At 44.9% G+C, this 15286-nt stretch overlaps 1 protein-coding gene across 1 annotated transcript in view; it reads right to left on the bottom strand.

The window, feature by feature from the left end:
- Positions 1-15286, bottom strand: part of ptprfa (protein tyrosine phosphatase receptor type Fa) — a gene marked incomplete at its 5' end in the record, with an annotated part of 370668 nt that overhangs the window by 343415 nt on the left and 11967 nt on the right. Inside the window, 2 exons of the mRNA XM_080720119.1 lie at positions 1787-1928; positions 14367-14512. Of these exons, the coding sequence (XP_080576245.1) occupies positions 1787-1928; positions 14367-14512 (288 nt within the window). The remainder of the gene's footprint in view (positions 1-1786; positions 1929-14366; positions 14513-15286) is intronic.

Below are 15286 nucleotides of genomic sequence, written 5' to 3'. Positions count from 1 at the left end.
ATTTTTGAAAAAAAACTATGTTTCTATGTCAGTGGACGTGGTGCTCAAACCTTTTTCATGTGAAGGACCCCCAAAATGATATGTATTTGGCCACGGACCCCCGCCTCAAAATATTTAGTTCCAGGGACCCCCCAGAAGCAAATTTTGAGTTACAAATGTTTGCTTAAAAATACGAAGGATTCAAAGATTTGCACACATTTCCACGGCTCTTCAAAAATAGCAGATCTACAGGCTCGCAGCGCGGCACTCGGTGCCGTGCTGTGAGCTTGTATATCTGCTATTTTTCAATAGCTAAAGTATAAAATAATTAAGGTCTCTCCACCTTGGGCCCTAGTAATTCAGTCCCACTTTCCCGCCCTTGTGACGCCCCTGCCGACAAGCAAGAAGCAAACAACTAACTGCCACTTTGCTCCTTCGAGCTCAGAGTTCCACTTGGAAGTCCTTGTTATGTCTTGTGGATTTATTAACCCATTAAGACCTGGAATAATTTTACACTTTAGCTATTGATAATAGTGCGCTGGTACAGGGGCTGCACCGCGACTCAGCGTGTCACGTATGCCTTGATGTGTTACAAATGTTTGTATATATGTTTTGAATACATGACTGCTGTGTCGTAAGACAAATTTCAGTGTGAACTGACAATAAAGTACTATATCATATCATATCATATCATATCATATCATATCAATAGCATTTAGAGTCGGGTCAATATATTCATTATAGTCTTGCTCAAATTGTCACGATTTTTTTGTTATAGTTAAAGCATAACATAATGTTCAAAGCAGGGATGGGCAACTTTGATGATGTAGAGCAGGGGTTCCCAAACTTTCTTGTCTCAGCGCACCCCATAAACATTTCATTTAATCCGAGGCACCCCTACATTATAATTTTCACTCCCAGCACCTTATATTTATAGCATATCGTCGTTGTCGAGTGGAAACCTTGTATGTTCAAAACCGTTCGTTTTGTAGCCGATCTACAAGCACACTGTGTGCTTGTAGATCGGCTGTTTTCTCTAGATTTGTGCAACAGTCTTGTACGATGAAGCAAGGCTTTGCTTTACCAAAAGACGTACACATTTGAAACTTGGAGATACAAGGTTTCTGCCCGACAGTGGCGATACTTTAGTGATTATGTTGCGAGGAAAACGTTGAGATAATAGCCATTTTGGTTAGAACTGACTGAAAACAACTTTGTACTTCATGTTTAAAATGATTCTAAATATTTTTTTCAAGTGTCCAAATAAATTCCCAAATATTATCAAATGATCTCGCGGCACCCCTGGACTGCCGTCGCGGCACCCCAGGGTTCCCCCGTCACCCACTTTGAAAACCCCTGAGGTAGAAAACCAATGCAACGGATCATACAAGCTATCGTCGCAAGACAATTAAAGAAGAGCGACGTCTTAGTCCATGGCTACACAGAGCTGGATTTTTCATATATCCCGGTTTTTCAGATATCCACATAGAAACATATCTAGATCCACACAGAGCTGGATAATTCATATATCCTGGTTTTTCAGATATCCACATAGAAAAAATATCTAGGTCCACACGACAAAGGTCTAACAAGCACACACACAGTAAAGTCTTCAGAGATATCCGGGTTCCCCGTCTACACGGATCCAGTGAATCGGATATTTTTCAATCTCTCCACTTATTTATCCGGATTCAAAAATATCCAGTTTCGCGGCCGAAATATCCAGCTTCGTGTGGCTGCAAGCCCCAACAGTACCAAAAAATGTCTAGATTCAGAAATATCCAGCTTCATGTAGCCGGCACCTTACCTTCCAGAACGGTGAGTTTGGCACTGGTGTTGATCTCTCCCGCGCTGTTGGCGGCCGTGCATTCGTAGATGGCTTCGTCGCGGTGTGTCCTCAGGGGCTGGATGCGGAGCACTGATCCCGAGCCGTCGTCAAACTCTATCACCTGGACAGAAGGAGGTCACGCTAAGTCAAATCTATGCTGATGACACAGTACCCTGTACAGAAGAGGACAGGTAACTCAAATCTATGCTGATGACACAGTAGCCTGCATGTGTTCCTAGACCTAGACTTTGACTTTAACCCATTTAGGCCTAGAATTATTGAATGCTCTAACCTGTGAAAAATAGCAGATATACAAGCTCACAGTGCGGGCTTGTAGATCTGCTATTTTTGGAAAAAGTCGTGAAAATGTGTGCAAATCTTTGAATATAATTATGTATTTTCAAAGCGAACGTTTGTAACTCAGATTTTGCTTCTGGGGGGTCCCTGGAACTAAATATTTTGAGATGGGGGTCCGTGGCCAAATAAATATCAGTTTGGGGGTCCTTCACATGAAAAGGTTTGAGCACCACTGACATACTATAGTCTCTCAAGAACAGACTAACTGAGCTCCAGTTAATCTTAGAAGGATTCAAAAGACACGTATAGAATCAGGTCAAAATTCTAATGATAGATAGATAGATAGATAGATAGATAGATAGATAGATAGATAGATCCCAAGGGGGAAAAGAAGAAGGAAAATATCTCCATTCCGACATATCTCCTTTACGACACTAACCCTATCTCTTAACACAATCAATGCCAGCCCATTTCAGTGTTTTTTTACAACCACAAGAAAACACTGTTTACACATCTATCCGTTCTGTCCATTCTTTTCAGTACCCTGGGTGACGCTAAATTCCACCATAGTTACACTCATACAACCATGATAACAAAATGAGCAAAAACCGTCGCGTCGTCGCGTCAGGCGCGTTGGGTGCCCGCGGAACCGGGTTGCCACCAGCTGCTCAGATCTTTTTTTGGAATGAAAATCCGACTTACGGTTGAGGAGGAAAGTGTGTTTTTATGTATAATGCATTCTAACCTAGAGTCACAACAATGCAGACACAGATGGGCTGTGCACTTCCTCGTTTTCGTTCAGTCTCATGATCTGCCACTGGAGGGAGGCAAAGTGTTTGGTATGAAACCCTTGTTTGTTAAATCAGCAACAATAATGTATTTTGAGTTGTTTTATAACAAAAATAGCCTATTCTCGTCAACCTTCGTCTGTGGCTTGGTTGCCTAATTAATAATTCTCGTCAATCTACCTCTGTGGCTTTGAAAGAGTTAACCTCTATGGAAGTGTTGCCACTCCAACAATAAGAAGTCACTGTCGGAGTGGCGACATGTCGGAATGGAGACATGTCCCCAGTACAGAAGAACTCTGGCCATCAGACCTCCAGGTTTTAACCACTTTCACCCTATATGGTTGACCGGAGTCCAACAGGGCTCTGTGTTCTGTTATCACACTTGGTGCCAAACACCAGTTTCCCGAGCTTTGGCCTTATGAACCCTTGGCCAAACACGTTTTTTTTTTTTTTTTTTTTTTTGCACCCCCTACTTCCGGTTTCGGACTAGCCTGGCGTTGCTCATACTAATTCCTCACTGCGTGTCGGATATTAGTCTGGACTCACAAGCAGAATTTTAATTTCCAAGGGGTGGTTTTAAAAAAATATTGTCAAGGTGACATGCTCTTAACACATGGGCTGCTCAGGTTTCTAACATTTCTAGCTGTTGCTGCTGCCGCCGTTCACTCACGCTTTATTTTGAAGAGCCTGGGAAGCTTCGTGCGTGTGCACGGGGGTGTCCACTGACGATTGAGGAAGATAATCCCTTTGTTTACAAAAGCTCGCGAAACTATAATCCAAACGGGAGCCGACCATCGCGTTATAGTGTCGCCGTGAAAACAATCAGATCTCTGCTTCCCTGGCGTTCTTTTTACCTCATTCAGAGATAAAGCCCTTCTTATGTTTCAAAGTAGAATGGAAAGGAATGTAAGCAGGCTCCGCTATTTCCTCTCCCCCTCTCTCTCTCCCTGCTACGGGGTGACGTAATGGACTCGGGTCATTCAGAGGGCAGGCTGCAGGCACGTACAGTTAACCCTATGTTGCCTCGTCTCTCAACGAGATAACTCCTTTTGGCTTGGTGACACCTAGTGGCCTTAACTCGTCACTGAACGAGTTTGGCTCCCAAGTTGTTAATTGCTCCCTTTGAACTTGAAAGGGGTTGTGAACTGTGGTAATTGATTGAGCCATACAAGTGTCAATAGCTCGTTAGTGATCTCTCTTATCAATGAAATCATCAAAGACTACGACCTGTTTGATGTCTGTAATAGAGTGGAGGGGGGATGTGTTTGTATAAACACAGACTCGCCTGATTGGCTGAATGGTTCTGAACCAGGTCACCACCCACCAGTGCCCTAAGCCTACAGCCCTGATTGGCTAACCCTTTCTGGTGGCTGGTGGAAATAGAATCTCAGAGTGCAGTCAGTAGCCATGTTTCCATAAGCTTATTCGCATTAAGACAAAGCGAATTTAGCCTGTTTCCATTTGTGGGTGTCATTTGAATTAGCGATGGTCACATGAGTTAATCGGGCTGATTTTTTCAGACCGAACCGAGACGTGAGCACTGCACGTCTGACTGAGCTTGTAGATCGTCCACTTTTGGCACGCAACACTGTGTGATGATGAAGGGTTAGCCGCGGATGGCTTGACTCCGGGAGGTGAAAACGGGAGGAATTTACACACGGTCCGTGTCACTCCGTGTGTAAGAAACAACAACCGGTTTGTTTTGTGGGCTAACGCTATACAATGGACGTTAGCGGCAGGGGAAAGCGTTAAGTTGGAGGACGATATGGACCCAGAACGTCATAATCTATTCGCATTTATTGTCTGACCCGTTTCCATTCACAAATGCACATTTAGTTTATTCGATAAAGCCTCAAAATCCACCTCCTCCAAGCGGATAAATGTTTTTGCGGATAATGAAAGTTTATTAGAATTTTGAAGTGTTTCCATAAAAAGAAATTAAGTGAAAAAGGCTTAATGCGCATTAAGAGGCTTTATGGAAACGCCGCTAGTGTCCGATGTCGGGTCAGTCGGATAAGCTGGTGTCCATAACCACCAGACAAGGCTCTGGTTGTGGCCCAAATCAGCCAATTGACTGCCATGGCAACCCCTGCCACTTCCCACACTCTCCACACATTCTCCACAGGCGTTTGCCACTGCACAACGATTTTCCACAACTGGCGATCATATAAGCCATTACACTGATCTCCATATATGGGCATGAAAGGGGCAAGGACTGACATATATAGAGATCTCCACATATGGGCATAAAAGGGACACAGGCAGACAGACACACAGAGAGATCTCTATATAGGGAAGGGGTGTCCAAAGATTTTTCAAAGGGGGCCACATTAGAAATATTAAAACACCCAAGGGCCGACTACATCTCCTGACATAATGTACTTACGTTCGGACTATAACAAAGTCACATACATATGCATGGCAATTAGGCCTGTCACGATTTACGAAAAAATCGATTTAAATCGATTTTATTGGGGGACGGTGAAAATCGATTTTTTTAAAAACGAATCGCGATTCGACCACCAGAGGTCGCCCTCGACTTAATCTCCATTCTGTCTTCAACGTCTCTGCTAACGTCAGGCAGACACAGGCAGCGGCAGCTACAGTAGGAAGGCTCACCCACGCACAGCTGCCAGCGTGCCTCCATTGGGCTGCAGAGAAGAGCTCCGCGATTTCGATTGACAAAGAGAGCAGTTAGTTGAGTGCGCTGTGTCATTACTTTGCTGCTACAGAGCATAGCACTAATCAGTGCTAAGGGCTAACAACAACAATGCTACGTACAGATGCATGTCTCTGCCACTGGTTACAATGTGGAAACAACGTTTCTAGTGAAAACAAGAATTGACACAGTCAATATATAAGCCGGTGGAATGGTAAACAAGAATTGACACAGTCAATATATAAGCCGGTGGAATGGTAAACAAGAATTGACACATTCAATATATAAGCTGGTGGAATGGTGTGTTAGAAAGTCAGGGACTTTGAACAGTCTATCCACAATGAGACACTAGGTCTTGACTTTGATGAATTATTGATTTTGAAAAGAGGGTAAGAGTTGTTATTATGCCTTAGTTTGTGCCTGGCTTACAGTACAGTTGGCTTGATATGTACCACAAAAAAAATGCATTCTTTGATACAGTATTGAAAAAAGTGTAAGAGTGTTGTTTAAAAAAAGAACAGGATTTGACATTTAAGAATTGATAAGTTTACACTATCTGTCATTTGCTATTTGCTACTGTATAGAGGATAAGAGAACATCTAAAACATACAGGATTCCTTGTAAGAGAAGACAAGTGAACTGAAATGTTATTGTTGTTTTTTGTCATTTGACAGTTCTACTGTATTGAAAAGAGCATAAGAGAAAACAATATTGTTAAAAGCAAAAAAAATACTGGAATTGTAAGAATTGTGGATTTTTTGGGTAATTTCTCTGGAAAATAAATTTGTTGAAAAAATCGTGAAAAAATCGTGACATCGTGAATCGTCAACCTTGAATCGTGATTCGAATCGAATCGTGGGTTTAGTAAATCGTGACAGGCCTAATGGCAATTACTATATTTTATTTAAAGGACCGCTGTCAGCCCCAAAATTATAATAGTATGATACAGTAGGTCACGTGGTCTATTTGAAAACACCCTGAAATAAAATGTCCCATCGCCCGCAGCGTAGCCCCCTCCACTGCCCGCCTACCAATACCAGCCGTGGAGCTTATTGAATCCGTAGGAGGAGGAAAGGAAAGGCCACAGATGAGCCTAGGATCCATGGGGTTGGGTTTGCCATCAAGAACCAACTGATCAGTCAGCTCTCTGAACTCCCTGTGGGAATCAGTGAGCGCCTGATGACCCTCCGTCTGGTGCTTGCAAACAACCAGACGGCAACAGTTCTGAGTGCCTATGCACCAACCCTAGTTTCCGATGAGGAAGTAAAAGAGACCTTCTATGCCTGTCTGGATGAGGTATTGTCAAAAATCCCCAAGGAGGACAAGATCATTCTTTTGGGAGATTTCAATGCCAGAGTGGGCCGAGACCGCCACCTATGGAAGGGCACCATTGGAAAGGAAGGAACCGGAAACATCAACTCCAACAGAGTTTTGCTTCTCAGCAAATGTGCTCAGTACGACCTTACCATCACCAACACCATCTTTCGCCATAAGAACAAATTCAAGGCTTCGTGGAGACACCCTCGCTCTAAACAATGGCATCTTATTGACTATGTCATTGTCAGAGCCAGGGATCAGCGTGACGTGAAAAAGGCCATGATCGACTCAGAGGACTGCTGGACAGATCATCGCCTGATACGATCCACGATGTCCATCAGACTCAAGGGGAAGAGGAGATTGCAAAAGAAGCAGAGCCGACAGAAACTAAACCTTGAGAGCCTGAACTAACTGAAGCCAACCGCTTACTGCCACTGTCTGAGGAAGTTCTCCCAGAATCGCAGTGCGGTTTCCGTCCATCTAGAGGCACAGCAGACATGATTTTTATAGCACGCCAACTCCAGGAGAAATGCCGTGAGCATAAACAGCCTTTGTACATGGCTTTCATAGACCTGACAAAGGCCTTTGATACGGTAGATCGCCAGGCCCTGTGGAGCATTCTTCTGAGGTATGGCTGCCCGGATAAATACGTCAGAATACTGAGATTACTACATGACGGAATGACAGCCACAGTGCTCAACAACAGCGGCTCCTTGTCTGAGCCTTTCACTGTAGAGACAGGGGTCAAACAGGGATGCATCATTGCACCCACTCTGTTCTCTGTCTTCATTGCCGCCATACTCCACCTCATTGGCAAAGAGCTACCACAGGGAATTCCAATCTGGTACAGAACTGATGGCAGGCTCTTCAACCTTAACAGGTTCAAAGCCAAAACCAAGATCAGAAACACCACCATCATGGAACTCCAGTATGCAGACGATAACGCCATCGCAGCACACTCTGCAGAAGACCTCCAGGGCATCCTGAACGTCTTTGCTAAGGCATACAGAGTCCTTGGTCTGGCCATGAACATCAAGAAGACCCAGGTGCTACATCAACCTCCTCCCAACCAGCCATCTACTCCGCCCATCATATATGTGGACAACACTGCACTTGTAAATGTTGACCACTTCCCCTACCTCGGCAGCCTTCTCTCCTCCAAGGCGCGGACATTGACTCTGAGGTCAACCATCGACTGAGCTGTGCCAGTGGAGCGTACGCCAGACTCCGGAAAAGAGTCTTTGAAGACCGAGATCTACGGGTCGACACCAAGCCCCTCTACAAGGCTGTGGTTCTCCCCACCTTGCTGTATGGGGCAGAATCATGGACAACTTACAGCAGGCACCTGAGAACTCTAGAACAACACCACCAGAGAACCTTGAGAACCATACTCAGGATCAAATGGGAGGACAGACGCACAAACATCAGCGTTCTGGAGGAAGCCAAAATACCCAGCATCACCACCTTAATAATGCAGCACCAACTCCGATGGACAGGCCATCTCATCCGCATGTCCGACACCCGTCTCCCCAAACAAATGCTATACTCCCAGCTGGAGAGAGGTCCGCGAGCTCCAGGCGGGCAAAAGAAACGGTTCAAGGACAACATCAAGACCAATCTGAAGAAATTCCTGATAACATCTCAGGACTGGGAGCACATAGCCTTGAACAGGCACTGCTGGAGGGCAGCGGTGCAAGAAGGTGCAGCACATCACGAAAAGGAACTCCGCCATGTCGCAGAAACCAAACGACAACTCCGTAAGGAAAGACAAAAACAGGCTCCAGCACGACCACAACCCACCACCACTTTCCCCTGCCCACAGTGCACAAAAATCTGTGGATCCCGGATCGGCCTCTACGCCCACCTGAGGACCCACAAGTAGACGACCCCGAGAAGAAGACAGTCATACTCGTCCCGAGTGACCGCCGATGATGGTGTGTGTGTGTGTGTGTGTGTGTGTGTGTGTGTGTGTGTGTGTGTGTGTGTGTGTGTGTGTGTGTGTGTGTGTGCGTGTATGTGTGTGTGTGTGTGTGTGTGTGTGTGTGTGTGTGTGTGTGTGTGTGTGTGTGTGTGTGCGTGTGTGTGTGTGTGGCCCCGTGCGAGGCGACTCAACGAGCGTGAGGACAGCTAGCGGGGGCTATGGGCAGTGGGGGAAAATGTGGCAAGCCCCCCGCATTTAGAGCCCCGGCGAGAGGCAACATCCCCTCTCCATTTTAGCGAATCCGTCAATTCAACAATTAAACATAAACAAGCATATTCACATGAACAATGGCAAAGTAACAACCAGATTTGGGTGGAAATATAATTTTTATATGCACACATATATATATATATATATATATATATATATATAAATTTGTGTCTTTAGCGCTTTAGTGCTAGCCCAGTAGCCCTGTGGGAGCAGAGCATAGGAGCAGAGAAGTTGCTTTATGAGGGCTGCGAGAGCGATGGGAAGAGAATGTACATTGTACAGACATACAGTAAGTGACAGTCAATTAATTAATTTTATTGGCTTATCGCACATTCCCACAATGACATAAAAATGTTTAACTTGTCTTTTAAGATGATTTCTTAAGGTGACAGTACCGGGCAATGCGTATAAACGTGATTGCTAAGAAGCCTCGTTGAAATGATCGACCAAACACAAATTTCATGTTTTGTTGGCTATAATGAAATATATATCTATTTCTGCCCCAGAATACAGACACTAGGGAGCAAGTGGATAATTGTGAGATCAGTGTCACTGTTAAGGGCCGTTTATACTTCCGTATGTTTGATTTTGAGTATGTTTTGGGTGAGAGAGGATGTGCAGTAATTATGTCGTCATACAGTGGCGGTTTTTGACCTATATTGCGCCCTGTGCCAGGTAGTATATCGCCGCCAATCGGATATTCGCGGGCAAATTATGCTTTTTTTTAAGTTAAAAACGGTTCGGTTCTACACAGCGGCAGAACCATTTTGGGCTTAATATAATAGTGTTTATTAAAGCATGATCTGACTGTCTTAGTCTTCTTACCTTGGGCTGGGAGATGGTTCTTTCACAGTCACGCACAGTGAGACAAGACTATAGAGTTCCTATATCCTGGCTGATAGAGCCTGAGGTCTGTGTTTTGTAGAGTAAAGTCGGGAACAAAAATGATCCTCTCCATGTGATGTTTCAGGGCAAGCAGCAGACTGACTCCCAGTGACATACAGTACAGTATATTATGTTGTAAACCTGAGGTTACCTTTGTAGAGTTAGGGAGTATTTCGTGACGTCCTGTGTTATTCCTCTGAGCTGGAACTGGGCTTCAATGTGTTGAAACCACGGCCGTGGGTTATGCTGCCAAAAGTCCGGCAACTTGACGATAGCGGCGTAGATGTTGGCATTAACGTTAGCCATATCGTTAGCACCGACGTTCGGTGCGGGCGCTGCGGGAACGTTAACGCCGGCGACGTTGTCTTCGTTGTCGGACATGTCGTATTCACTCACGGGGTCACCAGTGTAGAGTTAGGGAACAGCGAGACAGTAGACGTAGGTGCAGTCGAGGTAGTTTACTTAACTCCACATAAACTTGTATCACGTACATACACGGTGTGCATCAAGCTTGCAGCACAACAACAACACATCACCCGGAAACGGAAGCCCCAAGACTAACTAACCCCCCAGCCCTTAAAGGCACAGTACTCCTTGGTGAATGTCTCTCACAGTCTGTACTGTATATGTGGGTCACCACACCTTTATCTTACCACCAGGGGTGTTGTTGTATTCGGTCTGTCGGTTTAACTAGGCAAGGAGTGGGGGGGCCAGTGCACCGCTGGCCCCCCCTGGCGGCCGCCTCTGTCGTCATACTTAGTTCGTCTACGGTATGTACGTGCCACCGACCCACTCTCCGCTCCAATTCTGCTGTTCTGCTGTGCGCCTTGCACGGCTCGCAGCACAGAGCACACAGGAGCAGAACGGAGCAAACACAGCAATTCTCAGCGCGCCCCGATAAGTCTTTTTATAAATGCTTTGTGTTAGTTAACTTCATATCACCAGCCAATCAAAGGATACTCACCGGACACTCACCTCGAGTAGCCCACATCTCTCGAATCTGGTGATTAATCAATAACCAACAGGATTTAATAGTGTCCGTCTTATTAAAAAGGACAATGTCTACGTACATAAAAAGGAAATGAATATGTCTTTTTCAACACATTAGGCTAGCCTAGCTGTCCATCGAGGCTCACTGCCGTTTCACTTAACCATGGGCTCTTGATGAGAACGCCGTTCATGCCAGGTATGGTTGATATTTACAGACATGGAAGAATGACATCTTTCCACTATTTTTGCAGAGGAATAGTTATTTTCCTCACCATACTGTCCCTACTCGGTTGACAACGGTGGCCGCGGGTACTTCTTGCTACGGACCAGTAAGTCCAGTATGTTCAGTTGAGGGGTGTATGTAATCATACGGACAGGAAGATAGAACGGACATCAAACGGACCAAGCGGAAGAAATCTCTCTTCTAGTATGCATGATACTTTAATGAGCGAGTGTTCATCAAGGTATCCCTGAGGGGTTTTGACAAAGCTGTTGAATGGGTTCAGTGGACAGCAGCTATGCCCGGCTTTAGCCGCCTGCTGACAGCAAACACATTCTTGCTCTAATGAAGGATGCAGTGAACTGCAGTCTCTTCCTGTCTAGAGGAGGGTGATACCCCGGGCCCGTGCACGCACGCATGCTCACACAAATGCACATGCAGGGACGTGCAGTGAATGTTAGAGAGGCAGTGGCTGAAATTTCCTTTCGGTGGAAAATATCGAAAATAGCAGACCTAGCGCTGCGACGCTTTGTGAGCTTGGAGGTCTGCTATTTTCGGTACTTGATATACCACAATGAACTAAGCATAATCAAGTCAATATGGAGATGTGGCGTAACGGCATGGGATTCTACAGAGAGGGCAATTCTTTCAACATAAGATGTTCAGGAGAGTTTGGACAAGGCAATTCTCTTGAATGCTGCCTTCAGGTAGGTCCATGCAGAGCAGTGTATGGAGAGTGGCGTCACGCTTTGATCTCGCCTCAGACCGGAAATGGCGTCGCTGGAGCCTGGTTTCATTCTTAACAAACCTCAGCCCCGTTCACCTCCATTATATTCACATTGAATGCTGGAGAATGGGTCCATAAGTAGGCAATAGTGAAGTCCAGCAAATTAACAATTGAGGTTTGATTTTAGATTTTTGGTGTTTATCCTTTTTTTCCATATTATCTAAGTGTGTATGTTTGAGAACCTTCTCATTGCAACAGATATCAATTTTAGAATAATTAAACAGTTTAAATTAGTTTGTAAACAGAGCTGTGTTTTTGCCAGACCCAGGGGGTCGGCCTACATAAGGCTTTGTCGGTCTGTCGGTCGGTCTGTCGGTCTGTCGGTCCCTCTTTTCCTCAGTGTGCCTGTCCCTGTTTTCCTCAGTGTGCCTGCTCACCTGCCCCCCCTTCCCTTGCTGGGCTGATTGCCTTGAGTGCCGTCACCTGTACAGGACCAGCTGAGTTGAGTTGGCTGACGAGCTGCTGACACTATAAATTCCTCAGCCCATCTACAAGCTCACAAACATTTCCAGCTGCTCAGCCTATACAATCCTGTGTGTTCATGTGTTAGTTCAGTGCCATACTAGTGAAAACAGCCGATCTACAAGCTCACTACGCTTTGTTGCTGAGACTATAAAATCCTGTGTGTTCATGTGTTAGTTCAGTGCCATACTAGTTTTCATTGCGGGTCTGGCACGACCAGGTGACCTGGTCTAGTTGTGTTGCGGATGGCCATGACATCACTCACTCACTACTTCTCCTTAACTGTGCTGTGACTAAACCAATTGTCTCTCTCCTCACTCAGGCTGGCACACCTGCAGCAGATCCCAATCGCTGCCTTCCCAATCACCAGCCTGCTATAAAAGCCAGCCAGCTCAGTCTCTCCGCAGACACAGACACAGCAACATCCCAGTCCCACACTATGATTTACTAGTTTTTGTAACCTTAATTTTGTACTTTTCCTTTGGCCTGGAGATGGCCGGTAACCCTGTTTTCGGTTAGTTTTTTAGTTCTTTAAATTGGGTTTTTGTTAGGGAGGGAGGGGGGCCAGCTTCAACGTCCCTATAGGGGGTGGCCTGCGCCCCCCTCCATTCTTTTGCTTTCTGCCGGCTTCTCCAGGTCCCTTTGATTTCCTGAGTTCATCTTATTTGGTAAAGTACATTGATTTTGAAATTGAAGTTACCTAAGTTGTTTTTGTTAAAGGCTTAAAAGTGTGGGAAAGTATTTACTAAAACCTGTTAAAACTGTTTAATAAAACCCGTTAAAACCTGTTATGGTGGGTAAAAGGATAAATAAAAACCGCTAAAACTTTCCATTTCGTGGTGTCCTTCCTTATGTTGAAGTCTCCATTTTGAGCCATTGGTTATTTTTCCTTAAATTGTTTGGAGATCGCAACATGGAGACACACATTAACATGTCAAAGCCAACATTTAGATCTGCAGTTTCTGTTGGCTAATGTGTCACTGTTGTTCTCAGGTTTCAGCTGCAGAACACCACCAATAGGTTAGGACTGTTGAAGGGTGGAGTTAACAATACATTGTTCACACCCCTTACCTGACTGCCAGTAGTGTGACAAACTTTGAGAGCTCTTTACTCAGATCCTTGGTTAGAGGTTTAACTACATTCTAATAAGCATATCTTCTTCACACAATGTCATATTCAGATTTCAATGAATGACACGTCATTCGAAAGCTTATATTCTGTAATTTCATGATCTGCAAAAAGCTGAAAAATACCAATGTCTACATAAGGACCCTTTCTCCAGCCTCGGTCACATTTGTTTAATTGGCATCAGGTCTTAACACCTGGGGAGCCAAACTCGTTCAGGGACGAGACAAGGCCACTAGGTGTCACTGTGCCAAAAGGAGTTATCTCGTCGACAGACGAGGCAGCATAGGGTTAACTGTACAAGCTGCTGGCTGCCCTCTGAATGACCCGAGTCCATTACGTAACCCCGCAGCTGCAGGCAGTGAGAGAGAAGCAGAAAATGGCGGAGGCAGCTTACATTGCTTCACATTCTACTTTGAAACATAAGAAGGGCTTTATCTCTGAATCAGATGAATAGAGCGCCAGAGAAGGAGAGATCTGATTGTTTTCACGGCGACACTTTACCGCGATGGTCGGCCCCGTTTTCGATTATAGTTTTGCGAGCTTTTGAAAACAAAGGGATTATCTTCCTCAATCGTCAGCCACCCACGTGCACACGCACGAAGCTTCCGAGGCACTTCAAAGTGAATGGTGGCGCCAGCAACAGCTAGAAATGTTATAAACCTTAGCAGCCCATGTGTTAATGGGTTGGGGGGGAAAAAAAGATTTGTGTGACAGTCCCAGTGTATGCGTGTATGTGCGTGTGCGTGTGTGTGTGTGTGTGTGTGTGTGTGTGTGTGTGTGTGTGTGTGTGTGCAGGCTGCCCAGGGCATGCTGGGGGACAGGTTCAGGGTGGTACCTCAAAGCGCTGGGAGCTGACTTTCTTGCCTTTCTTCATCCAGGTGATGCGGGGCTTGGGTTCGCCTGCCGCCTGACATACAAACGACGCTACGCCCCCCGACACCCCCGTCTGGTCCTCGGGAGCCTGCAGGAAGCTGGGCATTGCTGTGAGAGAGAGAGAGAGAGAGAGAGAGAGAGAGAGAGAGAGAGAGAGAGAGAGAGAGAGAGAGAGAGAGAGATCATGTTCATGTTTAAAACGAGCCCTTCTCTAAAAAGAAATGCAGGTACTGTTTCAAAACTTCATGTTTATTTATTTTTTTAAACTTTCATCTCCTGCAAAAAAAATCATAAAAAGATTTGTAACTGATGACCGCGGTTGCCATTTTTCTGTTCTATATGAAAGAAAATATGTCACACGAAAATTTCAGGAATACTCAGATTACATTTACCAAGATTAATTTTACCCCGAGCCTCCAAAATATGGAAAAATCTATAAAATACCAAGGCACTCGGCAATGAAATCATTGTTTAATCGAAGGCACTCAGCCTACAAAGAACGTTTTTATTTTATTTATTTTTTATAAACAGACATGACTGACACTGTATCTGTGGTTTTCTAGTGTAGTGGTTAGAGCAAACGCCTTTCATACAGAAGGTTTGGGGTTCAAATCCTGCCTACACTTTATGTCAGCAAAAGCATAAAACCACGACATTTAGTAAACTACATTTTGGGTCCCTGAACAATGTTAGATATGGAGCCATCCCAAAAATGCCTCACCTTGATGGCTATTTTAATATCCTGCTTATTTATTAAAAAAGACTCTTATAACGTGAGTGCGGGTTGCTTCTCTTCATATTTTAATATCCGCCATTACCAAATAATGTATTTTGCATCATAACACCTGAACCAAGCATGATAATGCAGAATATGTGATGTCT

Source organism: Nannobrachium achirus, assembly GCF_963921795.1.
Source record: "Nannobrachium achirus genome assembly, chromosome: 1".
Lineage (NCBI taxonomy): Eukaryota > Metazoa > Chordata > Actinopteri > Myctophiformes > Myctophidae > Nannobrachium > Nannobrachium achirus.
The sequence above is the reverse complement of the archived record's forward strand: the minus strand, read 5'-3'. Positions and strand labels throughout refer to the sequence as shown.